This window comes from Pleurodeles waltl, chromosome 2_2 (assembly GCF_031143425.1).
Source record: "Pleurodeles waltl isolate 20211129_DDA chromosome 2_2, aPleWal1.hap1.20221129, whole genome shotgun sequence".
In the NCBI taxonomy this organism is placed as follows: domain Eukaryota; kingdom Metazoa; phylum Chordata; class Amphibia; order Caudata; family Salamandridae; genus Pleurodeles; species Pleurodeles waltl.
The window spans coordinates 824,559,222-824,581,589 of NC_090439.1; the positions used below are offsets into that span (position 1 = coordinate 824,559,222).

At 45.1% G+C, this 22,368-nt stretch overlaps 1 protein-coding gene across 1 annotated transcript in view; it reads right to left on the reverse strand.

Annotated features, from left to right (window-relative positions):
- The window catches only part of NBN (nibrin), a 198,703-nt gene that overhangs the window by 117,604 nt on the left and 58,731 nt on the right, over positions 1-22,368 (reverse strand). Inside the window, exons 6-8 of the mRNA XM_069220448.1 lie at positions 19,872-19,989; positions 7,815-8,005; positions 4,643-4,740 (exon numbers count right to left, since the gene is read on the reverse strand). Of these exons, the coding sequence (XP_069076549.1) occupies positions 4,643-4,740; positions 7,815-8,005; positions 19,872-19,989 (407 nt within the window). The remainder of the gene's footprint in view (positions 1-4,642; positions 4,741-7,814; positions 8,006-19,871; positions 19,990-22,368) is intronic.

Consider the following 22,368-nt stretch of genomic DNA (forward strand, 5'->3'; position numbering starts at 1 on the left):
GGAAAACGTATTTTGGGGCGCCTCCTTTTTTTCAGCCCACGCTTGACAGAACATTCCGAAACTTTCAAGATAGCAGCCGAGTTTTGAAACTTTTGTGAAGGTTCATCAAGAGTTATTGGTAAAACAAAAAATGCTCTTCCTATGGAAACTAGATTATAACTGTGGGCCTTATTACGAGTCTGGCAGTCAACAGACCGTCAGACTCGTGGTGGTGGTCAGACTGCTGCGGTTGTGGCGGTTCGACCCCAACATTACAAGGTTGGCGGGCAGACCCGCCAACCTACCGCCATCCCCGCTAGGATCTCAGATCCCGATAGGATTGCGGTGGTACAGGTTGTAATCAGCCAGGGTGGGGCTGAAGTCAGCGCGGGCCTCTGCTGATTACAACCTTGTTCTCCTGCTGTGCAGACAGTGCGCATTTCAAGGGTGCTGGTGTCCCCTGTGTGCGGCAGCATTGCCTCCAGCACTATTATGACGCGGCAGCAATGCTGCTGCACCTTTCCCACTGGTCTGACGGGTGGGAACGTTTGTTCCCGCCCATCAGCCCAGTGGGGCAGTCGTAATAGGGGCAATGGGGAGGCCGCCACCTCAACAGCGGTCTCCTCACCACGGGTCTGGCAGTCGAAAAAGCTGTCCTATAACCATATATACACACACACTGATAAAAACAAGGTTGTTATAGTTAGGTAATAATTTCAGTAACAACGTAACATTTTAAAAAAAAAAAGAGCAGAATTCACCAGTTATAGTTATCTCAAGTAACTATGGGCCAGATGTAGCAAAGGTTTTTACCCATTCTGTGTCTATGGGAAAAAGTGTTCGTACATATGGCCCTATAATTCGTGCCCTAAAGTAAATATAACTAGTGCCCCAACCAAGCACAGTTACCAATTATGTCATTTAGGATGCTGGCATCATATACCATGTCATGAGTGATGTAGTATATGGGCTAATTAGCAACTGAAAGCCGGGGTGTGAGTTAGGGCATGCAGAATCGTTACTTAAGAGAACTATAACTTTTGAATCTCAGTGTTTTATCTATTTTAAAGTGCTACATTGTCACTGAAATTTTCACCCAACTATACATTACTTTAACCTTTGTTTCTTTCAGTGAATTTCTAGGACTTATTTTAATATAAATTGAGATATAATTATAATTCTTAACTATAACATCACTTTAACCTTTGTTATTCCCAGTGCGTGTAAACCCTCACAGGCAAACAACCCCATCCAGTGCTCGGCCTGTGGCCAGGCCCTGCATCCATCCCCTTGCAGGCAACAACCCCATGCCACACATGCACAGTTTGCGGTTGATCTTGCAGGTCTTGGCTGCACTCAGACAGACTTACTGAATTTGCCAATGAGTGACAACACCAAAATGCAAAAATCTTTGGTGGTGTACCTGCTCCTCCGAGGAACATCAAAAAGCTGGAAAAAAAGGTTAAAGAGCCTGTGCTGGGCATTATGGGGCGCTCCTTGAAGGAGCATAATATATCAGGGACTCCTACCATTCATTTATTGTTCATTTGTAGTTTTATTCTGCGTCCCAGTGCCAACCGAAGACACATTTTTTAATAATCAATGTGAAGGGGCGGACCCCCTCCCTGAGCCCTTAAAGGCTCTGCCAACCCCATTCCCCTGGGGTCATATTCATTTATTAATGGGAGAGGGGGCATGCAGTCCCCCGCACCTCGTGCATCATCAGGCCTCGGGACCCAACCCCAGGGCTATATTCTTTTTTTTATGCAGAGGGTGGCATGTGGCCCTTCTCCCCAAGCCTTCAGGGGCCTGAGGGACTCCATCCCTCTGGGCCTTTTATTTTAAGTGGAGGGGGACACAGCCCCCCTCCCAGAGCGCTTTGCAGCCTCAGGGACCTAATGTGGGTGCCCCGATGCCCACATGCAGCACCCATAGCAAACACAGTTTGGTGCTGCAGGGGGAGGCTCAAGGCACTAACAGCCCTGCCGGTTTCCCGCATGCATGCATCTTGTGTGCAGCATGAGGTGTTTTTCGATGTTGCTGCCCTTCCCGCAAGAGCACAGACAGGGAAAGAAAAGTCTCACAGGGGATGGGGCTGCTGGGAGCTAAAGCGACTTGGGGGTGCCCGTCTCCCTCCCCTTTAATATTTCTGCTAGGGCTTGGAGGGTGGGGTCCCGAGGCTATGATCGGCTTGAGGAGAGGAGCCGTGCACCCCCATCCCTAAAACGTTTTTTTACTGGGTCCCTGAAGTAGTGATGGGCTCTGGAAGGGAGGGGGACATGCCCCCTCTCTTTGAATATTCTGCCGGGCCCAGCTATATGGAGTCCCGCGGCCTTGATCGCCTCAAGTAGGGGGCTGTGAGCCCTCTACTCCATTCACAAAGATTTTAAGCCCCTTTGGATTGGGTTCCCGGGCCAGGGCTTGGGAAAGGGGGGGTCCCACACGCACCAAATTGGGGGTCATTTTCCTTTTAAAAACAAATGGCAACCACCAGCGATCGATGTAAAAACACCAATTTGTAAAAAAAGATTTTTACTCCATATCACTAACCTGCCCCCTTGTATATATTTTTTTTCATTTTCAAGACTAAGGAGTAAGTCACTGAAGGACTGCAATGGCAGCTGCAAACATTTTCTTTCATGTTGTGGCCAGCCAGTAAGAGTGCTTGCTCCTGCAGGACCCTCACTCCTGCTGGGACACAGTGGCCCAGGAGAAAAAAAGCCTCCTAAGCCAAATCAGTACGCTCTATTTTTTTTTAAGCTGAGCTTGCAGACTCTCGCGAGAGTCCCTCAGTCCCAACCATCCAGATATATAAATATTTCTTTACCCTAATTTCTCACAAAGCTACTGAATGGATTTATACCAAATTACAAAAAGCATGCTTTGTGGACCAGGATCTAGCTTCCTGCCAAATTTGATGTACTTCCATTCAGCAGTTTGGGCTGTAGCCGTTTAAAAAAAAGTCTATTGAATAAGCACGGGGAAATTTTGTTTCAGCACCCCACCTTTTTTCAAAGCTTCCGCTTCATGACCACTCCGCAGTTAAAATGTATCTCCTTTTCGCAGAGCTCATATGCATGCATTCAGCTCTGCCATTTTTCCTTTTATTGCTGCAGAAATTCATGACACTACAAAGCATTTCGGCCTCAGTTTGCTTTTTTTCAGGTGGTGTGTGCTCGTAATCACCTTACCTAAATATTTGTTCAAAGTTAATGTAAAAATATATAAAATGGACATTTAAAACTTTGAAGAGTAGATCTGCCATTAATATGTATATTGCCTGACCAGAAAATTTGATTAGCTGATTTTTGCTGCCTAAATGTCAATTCAGATTAACCATGTAACCTCGTTGGATGTATAAGTAATCATGGAGATTTACATAAATTTTAATAGCCTTGCCCCTCGTGGTTGAAAAATCATGTGGTCCTTAATTTAGATTTGCACTATAAGTAACTTCAGGCATAAGTATCCATTAACAGCAGTGGGTGAATGTGCCCTTCTAAACATCATAATTCAGACTATATAACCAGCATCGCCAAAGAATATAGAATATCTGCCAAATATGACCAAGCTCATCCATGTCACAAAAGGAGTATACAGCCCAGCGGGCACAAGATGATACAATAATGAATTCATGACTGCATCACAAATATACTCATACATTGCACTGCATATGAGTCCTGCCCAGTGGGCAAAACTGTAAAGTATAATATGACTAAAAATGTACCAGTTCTGTCTGCTGTCCAAAATGGTTTATCATTGTGCAATCAAGACAGATTAAAACAATATTTAAAAAACACATTAAGGCTAGTACACAGAAAATCATAACTTTTGATTAATTTCTTTGCATGTATTTAAGCCTTATGGGGATTAAGTTTCTAAATTAAAGTAGCAAAACTCCATTCTTCTCAACATTAATTCCCTTTCTCTTCCTCACTCTTGGTGTACAATGCTATTAATACCATAATACTTCATCTTCTCTAATTCATTTGTAGGTACTTCATTGTAATGCCTGGTGGCAGTAGTGTTTGTCAGGGCTTTTTATGGCACATATATGTTCCAACATGCGTTACCTAACTGGGTGTATTGTACTTTATACATACTTTCTACTGTAGGAATATATGAGTAAATCCCCCCCTTAGTTAGAAGTACATAAGTTAAATTTCTTTACAGTTTTTTTCTCATGGACTGGGATTTCAAATTGACTCTTCTTACTGTTGGATCTGTAGGCTTTGCATTTTCTATACATGTGGAAGCCCTGAAGTTTGATCTCTACTTTTTTCTTATGAAGGGAACGTTTCACAAATTATTCTTTCAAGGAAGGACTCTTCGTGCACTACCTAGAAGCTCCCTTGCCTTGAACAGAAACAGCAGTCCCATTAGTTAGCCACAGAACCTATCAATTGGCAGAGTCGAGAAAAATTGAAGGGAACCCTGCCTCCCTCTCTTCAGTGTCTGGGAAAAAACACCCTCCAGTCACACAAATGAGGCAATACACTTCAACTGTCAGGGGGATCTGTATCTACCATCTATCTAAAGCCATGCTAAACCATGATATTTAAAAAATAAATCCCATTGGGGCCAGTTCTAAGACTCTTGCCACACAGAGTTACGCTACAATCCTAATGCGGGTGGATATGTGCAAGAAGCAATCTCACCTTACCTTCAGTAGGATGGCTTGCAGCATTACAATAAGTCACTGTAGACATGAAAATCACAGCCAGTCCAATTTCTGATTCAGGGATAGTCCTAAGGCCTTTTCTATGTAAGACAAAATACAGTTAAAGTTTTTGCACAAGGTCTTATAAGAGTACATCCTACATAAAATAATTTTAGTTACAAAATTTCCCATTGTATGAGGTTACAGAGCTGTCCCATAGTATCCTCAAAATGTACTGCTGCAAATAAAATGCACAAACACAGTAAATTTTCAGTTATGCAAATGCATTTTGGGATTTGTACACATCAGTGCATCGAATTAAAGAGAGCCACATTTCCTAAGGAACCACCGGTATACAAATTGTTTTGTTGCTGATTCACATGGTTTGCACACGCCTGCCATCTTGTCTGGAATAATAAAACGTGCTTTTCACAAAGTACTTTGATGTGGTTTCAAGCATGACTTCAGTATCTAGTGCCCACACCCCCCCAGAAGTTCACAGTGCACAAGGAAATGGTCTCTACCTTAGGTTATATGTTTGTTCCCCAGTAAGAGGTCCAGGGTTTGGGGGTGGGTCCTTTAGCTGTTTCTTGTGATCTGTCCAGCAGAATTCACAGTGGTAACAGATGATTCAGTGGTCTTGAGTGCTTTTATTACACTTGAACGCATTGCAGGACAAGGAGTTGGATTCCTCATGCTCTGGACATAGGCAGAGGATGCACACTGGATGCCGGGCTGGTCATGGGTATTTGCAGCAACACTGGCCTACCTGCAATTGGGCCTGATGTTCAAGGCCAAGAGTTGTTCTACAACTGAGGTAGAGAAGCCTAAATAGTGTAGTTGCAGCCATGACTAGTATCTTACATTATATGAGTGTTGGGGAATAGCTAACCGGAGGGGAATGCATTGCAAGGGTGCACTAGGTGCACAAAAGGGACTCCACAAATGAAGGCAGAGAGATGAGATATTACAAAGCCATATAGGACACTGTAAGGAATTCTCCAACCTCCTGTTATGAAGGGGACAAGATTGCAGGCAGATGAAGTTTGGTTACATTTACGTCAGCGGAAACCTTGCACTGTTTGCCTGGCGATCTTGGGTCTATCACTGTAAGTAGGTCAGACCATCTGTCCTACTTAAGACAGATTGTCTCATATTTATTTTTCTCTTTGGGGCTGACAGAAAAAAACCTAGTGTCTAGAAGAGAAAAACAGAAAAAATTATCCCCACACCCTAAAAGAAATCTCCCAGGGTATCAGGGTCATTATTTTTATTTTTGTTTTAGAAAAAGAAACTCCAGTTTTGGGAGTTTATTTTTGTAAAATGGAAAGGTTTGCTCAGCAAAATTCAGTACTTTCAGAGTAGCCGGCGTGTTGGTGCCTCCACCAGAGGCATAGGGCACCAGAGGCTATAACCTCCACTGTTCTGGCAGCCAGCAGGCCACCCGCCAACATTTAAATCAGGTCCTAATCTGTGCATGCTGAATGCCAGCTCACCGACTGTGACAATTTCTGTGATGAATACTGAATCATCTGGCCAACGGTGAGCTATGTGAAGCAATATGTTTGCAATAAGGAGGTCTAGCAATGAGTAAGATACAATGTTTTTCTTGTTTCTTAATTCTTTTAAGTAAGAGAGGCTGTCAGCAGCTGACTTTTTTGAGGTTATTTGTAATCTACAGAGCTTATGGAGGACCATGACTCAGCAGTGTGTTTAAACTAGAATCCAGGATGATCAACTGTTAAACAGTTGATGTTTCTGGATTCCAACAGAACAAGAAGCTGGATGAATGGAATACAAAAGAGTGCAAATGCTGTATGACAAAATACATCCACCATTATTCAAATGTAAGCAGGACAGTTTATACCTTCAGGTGCGTTGAAAAAATATGAAATTGATGTATGAAGATGCACAGGACATATTGTTTACTGATGGTATAATCCAGCAAGAGCCACCTCCTACGAAATCCTGCTGCTAGGTCCCACTATTGATTTCTGTAAAATCCTCATAACGCAAAGAATGTTGTAGGGCCAAACTAGACATACACAAGGGGCAAGGAACAGATCATATATCCCTCCAGTTAACCAAATGAAGTAGTTACACACCTCAAACATACTGGTTAAATCTTTTAGTCGTCACTGTCTTCAACTCAAGCTGTTTCTTTCTTTTACCTTGCAAATTCTGCCCATCTCTTCTTTTACCTACCTCTTCTAATTCCTGTTCAAACATCCATTACCACTGCTCCCTTAGAATATATATATGTCACCAGCATGTTGGGGGGAAAAACTATGTACCAAAGGGTAATGAAAAACACACGGTGGACATCTTGGAGAGACATCTTCTGCCTGAATTCCTTGAAGTCATTCATGATAGGTCATAATATGGCCCGAGAAGAGCAAGAAGAAATAGCGCATCTGTGCTTATTACAAGCCCCCAGACACACTGCACTTTTACAAGGGAGAAGTTCAAGGCAGTCCCAAAGCGATGGGTTCTGTACAGCTATACCAAAGAGGAATGGGGTCTGGAGACACAAAGAAACAGAGCTTCAGAAGCAGGGACCGTGCCCCCTTTTGAGGCAGCAAAAGAGGACAGAGCCGTCAAAACCACACCACAAAATATTCCACAGTCCAGTGCTAGCTCAGAGTTCAAAACGAGGTTGTACAAAAGCAATGCATTGAAGTGGGGTCTATCTTAGGGCTGTGGAGGGTGTTTGCTGATCATAAGTAGACAAATGCATCGACGCTTTATTAGATATGGCATTTCAGAGGGCTTTTGTTGTAAATGGAATATGAAATTCTTTGACAATGTTTGTAATTGTTAAAGCATGCTATAGAGACTGGTCCTCTAGGTGTCACTTGAGGACGTGCTGAGACTGAGCTACCTAGGGAGAGGTGGAGATCAAAAGGCCAGATGGCATGTTGAGTTTGTATACATCTGTGAATGCAGATATTAGTAAAAAATGAGCCCTGGAATGCCTTACAAGTGGTAGATTCACGGACTTCAAAAATGATTCTTTTATGCTAAAGAGTTGAAGTGAAGAGGATACATGCTATTTTTTGTTTGTGAAGCTTATCACATTGTTCCAACAATATACATTGTAATTGGAGCTGTAGTAGCCCTGAGAAGAGCCCACTATACAATTAGGCAAGATTCACATATGATTTAAAAGTATTACCTTTGCAGTGTGGCTGTAATCGAGTCACACCATTCCTTTGTAGGTTCACACACCAAGAGCTGTGAACTCGCATATCCTGCATCAATTACACAAGTGCCAGGAATATCCAGCAGGGAAATGTCTTTACTTCCTTGATGTAAAAGTTTGGCTTCCCCTCCTCCTAGAGAAACTGCTGGACTGAGTTTCTTATGCTTGGATAGAATGGAAAAATACATATGTTTGGACTTACTTGTAAATAATACAACTAACAAAAAATTAAACCTTCAATGAAAAGCACTTATGCAGAAAAAAGTAAACTTACCTTTATGGGCCAAGCCGTTGGAGTCACTCCCTTTATTAAATTGTGGGAAACCTTGCTAGTGTAGGGAAGAGAAACTGTTTTATGGCTCTTAACATATATATTTGTGTGCTGGTACACCTGCTTCATAAGTGGTATATTCCCATTACTGACTCACGTTTGAGACCTAATGGCTAGCCCCCTTCCCTGACTCAGGTAAAGGTACCAAGGGTTGGGATGTTTTACACAAAAAATCAAATACATTAGACCTCTCAAACCACTTTTGATAACCTCAATTCTTGTGCTAAAGGACAACCCGATTTTTTCCTGGAGCACCGAACTGCCATGAAGTATGTTTTGGAGATATAAATTAGCACCCACCAATTCAGCCAGTGTGACATTACATATATCATCACATTGTCCCCTGAGAACATAAGCTTGCTGCTGTTCATCTGGATTTTGGCACTTAGCCATTGGCTCTTGTTCCTGTACTGGGTACTCGTGAGGAACTCTCTGGCAGACACCTAAACCCAAAAATGTTCCTGCAAGGTACTTGGAGAAGGATCAAGGACCACAGGCAGTAAGGCCAAGCCCGATTCAGCAGGATAATTAAGGATCCTGGGCCTGATTTAGATTTGAGGGGACGGGCTACTCCGCCACAATGGTGATGGAAATCCCGTCTTCCAAAATATACATTACATAGGAAATAATGGGATTGAGATTTCGGGGGAGGGGATATCCATCACTGTTATGATGGAGAACCCGTCCACCAAAATCTAAATCAGGTCCTCTGTTTGTGATATTCATGAGGAACCTTTGTATCAGAGAAGATTTGGAAAAGTATACAAACTCTATGATGTCTGAACCTGCATGAGGATATCCTCTAAGGATCCTGGGCCCTTGTTCCCCCAAGGAGTGAAGTTAACTGATATGCTGCTTAGAGGAGTTACAAACCCATGTATGCATGGAAGACCCCCTACCCAGAATAGGGGATTCAGAGCTTCCTGGACAATATCCCACTTGTGAGATGAGTGAAGATACCTAATCAGATTGCCTGCCTTGATGTTCTCAATCCTGAAATGTGGGTGACTAACTGGAACTGCTGCAATACCTGCTCCCTTGTAGCCACCACAAGTTGACAGAACTGACCACAGTGTTTATGGTGTAAAACAGAGCAATGATGTGGGACTCCACTACTGGTATGAAGGTCTTCAACCAAGAGCATGCAGCTACAAGATGCTTCTGTACAGGGATTTATCAAATTTATTCTGAAAGGCACAGATAGAGAAATCCTAGTGACATGGTGTAACCAGTATCTGAGGAGTCTATAATTAGCCTGGTCTGTGGATGCGGCATTCCACAAAATAGCAGAAATATTGCGTACACCATTCAAAAATGGTAAACAATAATGGGTGGAATGGAATGAGAATAATGTTCAGCAGCTGATTCCAGTAACCAGCAGGAATGAGTTTAAGTGAACACATGGGGAGCTTGGCATGGGATATCATCTCTATACAGGATGGCTGAAGTGCCAGAAGCCTTTGGAAACTCTAGGCTGTCACAGTCGTATGACCATAAAGTTATCAATTGTCTGACAGATTACTGTTACTCTCTCTGGAGGAGAATAGGCTTTCTTAAGGCTGGAGTTCAAAAATGATCTTATCAACCCAATCAAATGAATCCACTTGGATGGGGCAAGGAGGATTTTACGTAGTTCTGTAAAGAAACAAGCTTGAAGAACTAGACTGGACTCCCCATTCTCACTTGGTGTTGCTCCTACGAGTCAGTTATAAAGGAATGAACAGCAAAGTCTATTCATGCTACTCGTTCAAAGATAATGGTGAAGATACAAAGGGGCAGCAATGAGACCAAATGCCACGATAGGACAACATTACAAAGCAAACTGGAGGTATTTTTGTGCTCCTCTAGGATATATTCCTGGAATTAGATACCATGAGGCTCCACAAAGAACAGCCAACCATGGCTTTGAACAGCTGCCAGCATGTGAACTGAAATCAGAATCTTGAAGTTTTGAAGTGGCAGGATCTGGCTAAGATAGAATATGATTCATCCATCCTTTTTTCTTATACGAAAATATTTGGAGTTATATGTCTACTTGCAATCTGTTGATGTCTGACTGTTCAACTGCTTCTAAAAGGATGAGCTTCAATAATATCTGCAGTAGTTTTTAGGATGACATATGTGGCAGGGGCAACCTGGATGGGAAAGCATTGCCATGCTTTACAACTGATCAATACATCTCAATCGCTATTTATTTGTATCAAGAGGTAATATTAAAGGGGCGGCCTCTCCTTTCCTGCATCACATTCTGTTGATATCTGTCTGTTCAACTGCTTCTAAAAGGAGGAGCTGCACTAATATCTACAGTAGATCTTAGGATGATGTACGTGGCAGGGTAACCTGGATCAGAAAGAATTGCCATGCTTTACAACTGCTCAACGCACCTCTAGTTATTTGTGAAGAGGTGATATTAGAGGGGAGACCTCTCTTTTCCTGCACTAACAGAATGGATTGGGCCTCAATATAAATCATTCAGACTACTGGCTTCTTCAGAAATCATTCAGACTTCCTGGCTTCAGAAGAGTCTGTGGGAAGAGGTTGTTCTACCCTCTAAAGGGCCTTTTGTTTAACTGGTTGTTTGCCTGGGGAAGAGGAGGCTCCAGTCTGTGACTTGGAATGAACGACACCTTATACTTGATAAATATGAATGCCTTTTTTTCAGGAACAACAGAGGCATTCTTGATGGTACCACTGGATGGCACTTAGACCCTCATTATGACATTGGTGGTAAATGCCCTTTACCGCCGCGGTGATGGCCATCAACATACCGCCGTGGTGGCGGATATCCGTTCACCATTTTATGACACACACACCAGTCTGACAGAATACTGCCCATACACAAATCTTCCAGCACAAAGGTCAGTGGTAAAGTAGCAGTACCAATACCATTACACCAATAAAATAACGCCCACTACATTATGACCCATGAATCACCACGGCAGACATTCAATGGCGGTAAACCATTGGTGGTACACACTGGAGAACTCAGAATGGACACCCAAATACAAAACAACACTACATTGACACACACCTGACACTCATACACACACCACACCCACCCACCCACAGCACCATAAAACACACACCCACATTACCCACAACCCTTTACAAACACCAATTATTGCCACCAGACTGAAACCAAGACCACTGAGACACATACACTATAAACACACACACACATCCATCACGCACCCCACATCCCACCAAATTACTCAACACCCTCACACCAACACACACCACACATGTCCCCCCTAAGGTACCCCCGTTTCACTGATGAGGAGTTACGGCTCATGGTGGAGGAAATTGTCAGGGTAGAGCCACAGCTGTTTGGAGCACAGGTACAGCAAATATCCATTGCCAGGAAGATGGAGCTAAGGCGGAGAATCATGGACAGGGTGAACAGCATCCAAGAACAAGGGAAGACATCAGGAAGAGGTGGAATGACCTATGGGGGAAGGTACGTTCCGTGGCACCGGCTTGCCATACAGGGGACTTGTGGTGGACCCCCACCTCCTCCCCCACAGCTCACAGCATAGGAGGAGCGAGTCTTGGCAATACTGCATCCTGATGTACTTACTGGAGCTTCCGGAGGACTAGACACTGGTGAGTCAATTTTTACTACTTATCACCCTCCATACCTGCATGCCATCACACCCTCACTCCCATCACTCCACTACATCCCACACACTGCACCTACACATATGACTAACCCCAATGTCTAGCCCTGCATGCTATACCAATGCATGGACAGCCGTCCCTGGACTGCATGGACACCCATCATTAAAGAATGCACAGCATGGAGAACTAACAAGCCCACAATACATCACCATACACAAACAAAGTTGTCGGGGCAACAGCAATGATAGAGGGGAAGCCAGGGATGTACAATTTGTCACAGACATGAGGCATAATATATCACTTACATCCCCACAGGTGCACCAGCCAATCTCAGCGGAAAAGAGGTGCCAAGTATAACCAGTCCCCCCAACAGGAGATGCCCCCAGTGATGACAGTAACTCTGGACTTTAGGATCTGGATGAACTACCTGGCCCATCAGGGACCACTGGTCAGTCTAACAACCCAGCCCACTCACAGTTCACCACAGAGCCTCCCCCATGAGTATCCAACACCACAGCACCCATCCAACGTCACCACACCTCTGTCCCCAGGAAACGTCAATCAGCAGTGTGCCCATCTGTACAGGGACCCCAGTCCACACCTCACACCCAAGACAATCAGGGGCCTTGGGTCAGTGGAAGTTGGCACACTCTTCAGGGGACAGAGACACATGGCTACAAGGACACTGGGAGGACCACTGTGCGCCAAGGGGAGGACAGGCTCAGTGAACCGACTCTCCTGGCGGCACTCAATGTCCTGGGGGCTCACCAACAATCCCAGGACAAGATGGGCCAGATCCTTACCAACATACAGGAGAACAAGCGGCTGCAGGAGGAGCACCATCAGGAGATCAGGGAGGATTTGCAGGCCCTCAACACCAACATGATCTCCACTGCAGGGGTGCTGGCAGACATGGCCAACATCATGAGGGAATGGAGAGCACACTAGCGGGCCCTACCACTAGCCAGTCTAATGACCAGCCCACTACTTCTGCTGCAGCTAGTGGACAGGAGGCCCTGCCACAGGACCCACAGGCCACCAGCACCCCTCCCCCTGCAGAAGGTGAACTACCCCGCAAACGTTCCCTGCAACCCACACAGAAGCCAGAGACACTTGCGAAGACCAAGACCACTACCAGGAAATAAGACCCTCCTGAATGTCCCCCTTGTGTCCCACCCTGTCACCTTGTCCACTCTGAACTGCCTTTGCTCTCCTTCCTATGGCCATTGGACACTGGACCTGTGCTACAAACAGAATGGAATCATACCCTGGACTTTCCTCTACCATCACCCCATTCCATTGCACTTCCCCATCAATTATTTGCACTACAATAAACACTCCTGAACACAACTTGACTGATAGTGTTTAATGTAATTAAAATGTGCATTTATGGAAACTGTCACATCATGTGCAAATGATCTGAAAACTGGGATAGCATACAATTAATGAACTGTAGCTGTCTGTAGTCACCACTTCAGTACACTGTTGTAATATCACCAGCATCTGCAAAATGAGAAGCCGTTGGTGACAGTAAGCAGAGATGTAAAGGAAGTGAATGCCATCCTGCTACAGCCACACAGATTAAACAATAGTCAGAGGAATGGTCAGTTCCACTGTCTTACCTGTGTGTCACCTGTGTGTCATTGGAAGTATTGATGTAGAACTGATGTTCTGTTGTCCACATCCTCATTCCCTGCCTCCTCATCCTCACTGTCCTCAGGGTCCACTGCTGCCACAGGGGCATTTCCAGCCTTTTCCTCCAGCAGATAAGGCACATGTCATCTGAGGGCCAGGTTGTGCAACATGCATCATGCAGCATGCCACTACTATCTAGCAGACCTTCTCGGGTGAGTAGCACAGGTATCCACCTGTAAGATGCAGACATCTGAACCTGGCCTTCAGGAGGCCAAAGGCCCTTTTGATGATTCTCCTGCTTCGCTCATGTGCATCAGTGTAACGATTCTCAGTCCCTGTCCTCGCATTCCTCACAGGGGTCAGGAGCCACAATAGGTTTGGGTAGGCTGAGTCACCTGCAAGTATTGAGGGACAAACATTAGCCTTACACAATGGTATGAGGTTAACAGCAGAAGGCATACACTGACATACTTTGTGTGGGCACTCAGGCACACCTTTTAGCCACACTGTGTGCCTCTGTAGTTGTGCCATCAGCTGTGGGATGCTGCTATTGCTCAGAACAAAGGTGTCATGTACCGACCCAGGATACTTGGCAGTGATGTGGGAGATGTACTGGTCCGCCAGGCACACCATTTGCACATTGAGTGAGTGGAAACTCTTGTGATTCCTGAACACCTGTTCATTCTGGCAGGGGTGGGGGGGCGCAATATGTGTTCCATCAGTCGCCCCAACAATATTTGGTATATGTCCCATTGCATAGAATCCAAATCATTGCACAGTGGACAAATCTTCCACCTGGGGGAACGCGATGTAGCTGCACGTGTGTTTGACCAAGGCAGACAGAACCCTTGCCAGCACGATTGAGAACATTGGCTGTGACATTCCTGCTGCCAAGCCCACTGTCACTTGGAAAGAACCAGTTGCCAGGAAATGGAGCACTGATAGAACTTGCACAAGAGGCGGTATCCCAGTGGGATGACAGATAGCTGATATCAGATCAGGCTCCAATTGGACACACAGCTCTGTGATTGTGGCCCTGTCCAGTCTATAGGTGAGTATTATGTGCCTCTCCTCCAGTGTAGTCAAGTCCACAAGGGGTCTGTACACAGGGGCTTGTCTCCTCCTCCTATTTATCCACAGTGGTAGGTATTTAAGGGACACAAGAGTGAGTAGGCTGTCACAATTTGAACAATGGAAGCACCGCCTGAGTGTACATAGAGCATTAATGTGATAGGACAGTGGGAATGGCAATGTACGTGCAATCATCAGCAGTGACGCAGTTATGGATAATCTGAATGCTGTCCACCACCGTGTGCTGCTGTGACCTGTGTCTGGAACTTACCATGGCCCGTGTGACCGGGCCCCTGCCTTCATTTCGGAGGAGTTAGAGCGTTTGGTGGAAGGGGTTCCACCCCAGTATGGACTGCTGTATGGGCCTCCAGACCAACAGGTGAGTACACCTTGGGAACGATGCATGTGCCAAGGTTGCATGGAGATGTGTGTGCAAGCATGATGTCATTTGGGGGGGTGTGATGTCTGTTGCCAGTGTACATAGGGGGTGCCGGGTGATGTGTGTGCTAATGGAGATGGAAATGGGATACGTGGGCCCTATGTGTGACATGCTGGATTGTATGTCTAATGGTGTCCTTACGTCTGTATTACCTCTGAGGGTCAGCGCCCATCAGAAAAAGGGATTGTGGCGTGCCATCGCCAAGGATGTGCGGACCCTGGTGGTCTACAGCAGGCAGAGCACCCACTGCCCGAAGAGGTGGGAGAACCTGAGACGCTGGGCACTGAAGATAAGGAGGCCCAGCTGGCGGGTGGCCTCCCAACGAGGAAGGGGTGCCTGTTGGAAATTGACCCCCCTGATGGCCTGCATACTGGTGGTGGCCTACCCAGAGCTGGATGGGAGTTTGAGGGCATCACAGCAACCACAAGAGGGTGAGTACAGTGGGTGTAACTACAGTCATTGGTAGGTGGCATGGGATCCGGGTGGTGGTTGTGAGTCAGTGGGTGCCCCTTAATGCCAGGCCCGACATTGCAGTGTGACTCAGCTTAAGGATAATGGGTGTATAGCAAATTCAGGAAACCTAGCTAGGTTGTATTCCATGTCAGACAGGGCTTAGTGGGTCCCAGGAGGGGTTCAGTTGGCGGTGTTTGGCCCTCATTTCTGTATAGCCAGCCCCTGGCTGGGACGCCAGTCTGGGGCTAGCATTCCAGATGCAGCAATGCAATGCATTCCTGGAGGGCATCCAAGGTGATTGGTGGCCCAACAGAAATCGTTCCAGGCTCTGGCCTCCCTGATGGCAGCCACTGTCCCTGTTCCTACCATCACCCCTCCAACTACCACTTCCCAGTCCAAGTCTCCTCAACCCCAACCCATCTCATGCACACATACAGTCAAGCATGCACACAAAACATCACACAAGAGTAGCACAGTCAAACACAGACAGCACACTTCAGGCCACAAGCACTAACACAATCAACAGACAGTTGCACACACACCAACACCCACCGCCTCCACTGCCTCCCCCTCCTCCTCCTCCTCCTCCTCCTCCATCCTCACAGTCACATTCGCACTCACACCTGCATGCACTACTTCAACAGCCAGCACCTCCATCACCACACCAAGCAGAACACACTCCACAACATCCATCCATGCGTCCCTTGTGTCCTCTCCCACCATGTATGCCCCCCTTCCTAAGGGACACAAACGCAGGCACTCACACACCCAACAGCCAACCACCTCACATTAGCACACTGCCCATGCACCTGCACCCAAGTCCAGCAGACATACTCCTCCAACAACCACTTCCATCCCTCATCCCACCCCACCGTTTCTAAGAAGCTTTTCCTTGCCCAACTTGACCTCTTCCCCCCGCCTTCCTGCCAATAAGAGCAGGGTCCCAACGAGCTAGCCCAGCACCTCAGCCAAACAGTCCACGAGGGACAGTGGAGGCACCTCCTAATCGTGGAGGCAAGAAAGTGAAGGATCCCACCTCACCAGCCAGGAAAGGGAATGATCCCCCTCCACCAGCCAGGAAAGGGAAGGTTCCCACTCAACCACCAATGACAGAAGAGGTTCCCACTCAACCACCAATGAAAGGCAAGAAGCCCTCACCTCCAGCTGAGAAACAGCAGCCCTCACCTCCAGCAGAGGCTGCCCAAGAGACACCTCCCTCAGCAGAGACAATGCATCCCTCACCTCCAGCACAGGGCATGTAGGCCACCCTCCAGGGACTGTGGTACAAGGAGCCCCCTCCAGAAGCAGAGGCGAGATCCCCACTTCAGAGACTGTGACCTTGCACTCCCCAGCATTGAGAAATGGGCATGGTGCCCCCCTCCAGAACCAGTGGGTGAGTTCCTCACATCAGAGACTGTGACCTTGCACCCCCCTGCATTGGGAAATGGGCATGGAGCCCCCTCCAGAACCAGTGGGTGAGTTCCCCACTTCAGAGACTGTGACCTTGCACTCCCCGCCATTTGGAAATGGGCCTGGAGCCCCCGCCAGAACCAGTGGGCGAGGTTACCACTTCAGTTAAGGTGGCCCCCACTCCCTTACCCTTGAGGTGCCTGCCACTCCCAACATGCTGCCCCTGCACAGTTTGGTGCTGTGAATGTCAGGATCATGTTGGGGCTTGGACGCTGCCTTGTGGGCCTTTTATACTTTGGACTGTGCATTGGCCCTTTCTGGACAATGGTTTATGTATATTTGTCACTTCGGTACTAATGGTGGTTGTTGTCATGCAAATACATTTTCAATTCTGCCTTACTGTTGTCCTTGTTATTATGAAGTGTGTCCTGTGGCAATGTTTTTCGTCTGCAGCTGGTTGTGTGTATGGTGTGGGTGTGTGAATGGTATGTGTTGTGCATGTTTCACTCTCCTTTTCCTCCCTCCCTACCTTGTGTGCTAGGCGGCTGTACTCACTGTCGTCGTCTTCGTCGGCGTTGGTGTTCCAGGTGGAGCATGGCATAGAAAATCATCGGGAAGACCTGCATTTCCAGTTCCATGGTGGCGTTGATCTTCTCTGTGTCTCTAATGGTGAGACTTCGGTCTTCTGTGTTGTGTTTCCGCCAGGCTTTTGATAGCGTTGGTACTGCCCCGGAAATCGTGGCAGTGTGCTGTGTCATAATATAATGGGCGGTATCTCGTCTTCCACCTGGCTGCTGTAGTTACCGCCGTGGTCAGTGGTGTTTACACCCTGGTGGCTGGTGTGGTACATTGGCTGTCTATGGGAGTTGCCACCGCCATGATTATAATTTGGTGTAATTACTGCCAGCCTGCTGGCGGTATTACCGCCACTTTATCACTCACCGCCAATGTCATAACAACCACCTCAAAGCATCAAATATGATCTCGACTGTTGAAAAGAGAAGTTAATTGCGTTTTCCTAGGACCCTGCTACAGGTTCCTAGACTTGAGCTACAACTTGACATAGGAACAGAGCAGAGTTCATGATCCTGCAGCTGTTTTCATTCAGTCAGCAGATTTTATTTGCATCATTTTCCCCAAATAAACATGAATTTCTATGCTTATTGGGCACACCTTGGGAGAAAGCAGGTGTACTAGTCCAACTCTTAGAAGAGATAGAGAGCTCACCGGGCCATTGTGCATTTGCATATCTCATGTAGAAACCAAAGACAGGAACATTCTCCTCTCATAAGTCTCACAGACACTTGTAGGTGGACATTGTTTTACCTTTCTTGGAAGCCACCATTATTAACACAGACTGAAAAGGGGGACTCTCAGATAAAAAGACAGGGAATGGGACTGGATCTAGTACTTATTTAATGACTTTGCGATGGCATGCTCAGAGAAAGGATATGTTCAAATGTGCCTTGCCTTCTTGAGAATCTGAAGCTCTAAGGCCAGAGCTGACTTAGTGCGGTCACCAAAAAAGAGATAGATTCTGTCACCAGCAGGGGCATCTTGGCCTTAATAGATAGTGCCTACAGCACATTTCCATGACAGTGTTCAAGCTCTTGCTTGGTTGGAGGTCTCTAATGGCCATTAGTGCTGGTGCCCAGATTATTGTCTAGGTTGGTATCGGAATCTGGCTACCATGATAAAAAAGGGGCCCAGTAGCCATGGGTCTATCATCGATCTCTGATAGACTAGTTGGACCAGTTAAAATCACTGATGAGACTGATAGCTGAATTGTGAAATGTGGTGTCGTCTGGGAAAGGAAGATTTGTCCTTTAGGCTGGTCTTCAGTTTCACCTGCAGATGAGGTGAGTGCTGCCTTGGGTAGTCTTCCTATTCATGACTGGAGATATCCACTAAGGAGAACTAATAGTTGAATAATTCCTTGAGGTCATTAACTGACCTAGACACTGGAACTGCATTGCCTGCATAAAGTAGAACAGGAACAGTTTTGTTTACCACAGGTGGAATTTCCTTTTCCTTAGCTCTCAAGATAATTTCTCAAAGGTTCATTTACAAAATAAACAAGAGAGGGGGCCAGGACACTGCCCTGTTGAGCTCCTCGGGCTAAAACGAAACTTTCTAAGCATTCACCACTGGAACAAAACTTTACTTGTGTGGAAAAATCACAATATAAATTACATTTAAAAAAATCACGATTGGCACAGTGCAATCCTATTTATTTAGTATAATATAATATGTACCACAGCTTAGTTCTGTTAACTCAGAATTTGAGCATAAAGCAATTAAACCAAGTACAGGGAACCTTGTTTTTGCCTGCACATATTTTCTAAAACAGATTTATGTTAAGACACCGCTCCTCAGTCCCAAGCCTTATTCTAAACCCATTCTGGGACTCTATCAATACCCATGATCGTCAACTCAAACTTGTATTCAACTGAATAAATTCCTGACAACCACTTTCACTTCTAAAGCAATAAGAGAAATTGGCTGACATCATGATGGATCAGTTGTGCACCCTTATTTAAAGACTGGAACAATTACAGATTGCACCTAGGACACTTTCACATGAAGTGTTTATGACACTGCTTAAGAAAGGGGCCCTGAGGTCAAGATTTTTTTTTACTAAAGGTACACAGGAAACCCAAGTGGGCACGGGGCTGTGCCAATAGGACCTGATATTACAGTTACAACAACCTTCTGGAGACAAACATAAGGGAGTAGAGCTAGCAGGCATCATTGTACTACTTCCCCTAAGACTCTGCATGCCATAAGTATTCTTATGATGGAGGTGTCATATATTTTACTATTGTTTTATCAGCACAGTTTCCCACAAATATTTTGGAAACTGTGTTAAGGGTAATGCCAACATTTTCCTAAATTAACCACAGTGCAATTTATTATTAATAGTTTAAATATGCACAAACCAGAAAAGTGTGCATTAATATATGTAAACTACATTATCTTTGGAGGGGTAAATACAAATATCATTTAACTACACCAATCAAAATAAAGTTTGATTGGGTTGTCCAAATCAGCATTACAAAACAAAATCAGTTACCTGTTTGGCATTTAGGAACAGGAAGGTTTTCCCACTAAAAATGTTTCTTCTTTCTTGTCGCCCAGACAAATCAAAATTCTCTGAATTTATACTTGGCTCGTCCACTGGAGGGTAAAAACTATCGGACAAAGGAAAAACATGTTTAACTCAGGGCTACACTTTTTTAAATAGAGGACTACAATCTTTTGTATCAAAAATGAAGTATGCAATGTATTGTGTGCGTAATACCTGGGAACTAATCAACAACTAGTGTACTGCAACATACTAGGGGTCCTTCCTTTACAGTAATAGTGGCAAGAAGTGTAGGGGGTTAGATAACTTTGCACATGAACTAAGAAGATGTGAATCTTAACTATTGACATTAAAGAAGTTGAAAATTAAAATGCTTTTAAGGAAACTCAGCTGTGTCAGCGAGGGAGCATCAAAGATTCTGTTCAGCTAATTGCAAATTCAAAAATTGATATATAAGCTGCTAAGTGAAAGGGCGAAGCACCACAGAATTACCCTCAGTACCTTCCCAAAGGCAGATTGAGGCACCAAGCAAAAACGCATGTTCACTCTCACAAAGAATCTCCATACTATTGTTAGAAAGTGTTACAGCATTATCTGTAGTAGTGAATGTTTCACTAAAGGAAACATGAAAAGCAATGGTGCAAGGCTTTGCTCTGCAATTCTGCGTGCACTGAGACAGAAGAGGCTATGTAGACAGAGACACCTGGGTGGGGGAGATACCAACCTTTGCGTGGATGGGGCGAGCAGGAGAGCAGATTACAGGTGGTACCACGGGGACACCAACAAACACAGAAATGGGAGACTATGGGCATGGTGGGGTAAGCACAAGGACGAACTTAAGTTTACGTTGGAAAGTAGACACTAGGTATAGACTGATGAGGAAGAGGTTTGGTTAGACACATGTATGTTGAAGCAAAATTTGAAGGGGTGGAGCACGACCCATAAATGCAAAACAAGAGAGAGACGGTCCTGCATGGGAGCAGTAAAAGGGAGGGGGTAACCACCAAGAGAGTGGGATGAGGAACAGACTTCTGAGTGAAAAAAAAAAAAGACGAGTTACAGGGACAGGAAGAAGTGAGTTAACTACAGAGAAGTAGCAATATATTGGCTATCCCACTAGAAATGAAGTCTGCAACCCACAGACCACACTAACAACTTTTCAACAGGCACGCCAATCACATAGTCCATCACATTGGGAATGGAAATCATCAACAAATTCCCCAGGAGGCCTCAACATCAGAATATCATCTGTGTGGTGGCAAGCAAGAACAGCAGGGGAAGGAGAAAACCTGTGGCCACGCATGTGGGTAAGTGATTACTGGATCCAGTGGTAGCAGACAGACAGAACCATAGGCCAAACACTATCAGCAGCCTCACATAAAAGATGTAAGGAAGAAATTATTCATTACTCTTGTCTAGAAGCTCGACAGTCTTTGAAGTAGAAGGACCTTAAAAGAAAATCATCATCTCCTATTGTTAAGTGAAACAAGTGATCCCACTTACAACCTCATTAACAAGTAGCCCACAATAATTCCTGTTATTTTAATCCCCTGAATTGCTGGTATATTCACTGCATCATTAACTCTATTGCCTTTATTCTGTCCAAATATGTACAGATATGACTGATGTTAAATTTATTTACAAGAAGCAGATGGACAATTGCATTTTACCCTTTAGGCAGATGAACATTTTTGACGATATGGCGATTGTGACTGCATATTCCATCCATTTTTGGTGATAACAGAACTATTATTTACAGTGTTATGCAAAGTAAAATTTGAAGCAACCCATCGATAAATTTGCAAAACATTAGTATGACTGTGTGTTTACAAGACTAGTAAGAACAAACTGACCATGAACTAGTTAATTCTTCCCATGATCAGAGCTGGAAATAAAATAATTCCTATGGTTAACAGTCAATGATTTAATGACCCAAATCATTTTGTGTTGTGATATGTTAAGCCCCAAGGCATTTTTAATAACGCGTTTTTTGTGTTCAATTAGTTAATCCTGGGAGAGTGCATGCAGCTTCTGCAGGTAGCTATGGAGATCGCCATGGTAACCTCTGAAAATAAATCCCATGTAACGTTAGACCTTCCAGGAAAGCTAAAACAGTACAACACTGCATGACTTACAGTAACCTGTAAAATTAATATGTTCAGCCATGATTCAAGGCATAAAAAATGTAACTTGTGACAACCGTGTTATTCTGTTTATGCTAACACTGCCCACACGATTTACCCGTCTGTGATGTGGAGGTGCTTTGCGCTTGGGTATCCTATTTAGGCTTTTGATTCAAATCCATAACAGACTGGACCGAAATATGAGCTGGAGTTTTCTTCCACAGATATTAATTAATTTATTGGATGGGAGTCGATGGTTAGACGTTTAAAGTAACATAGCTGCACCGACCCTGTACTTGACAATCCGAGGCGCTAAGTTAAGAAGAAGGAGGTTTCTCAATGTGGAACTTGGGTGGAGGATG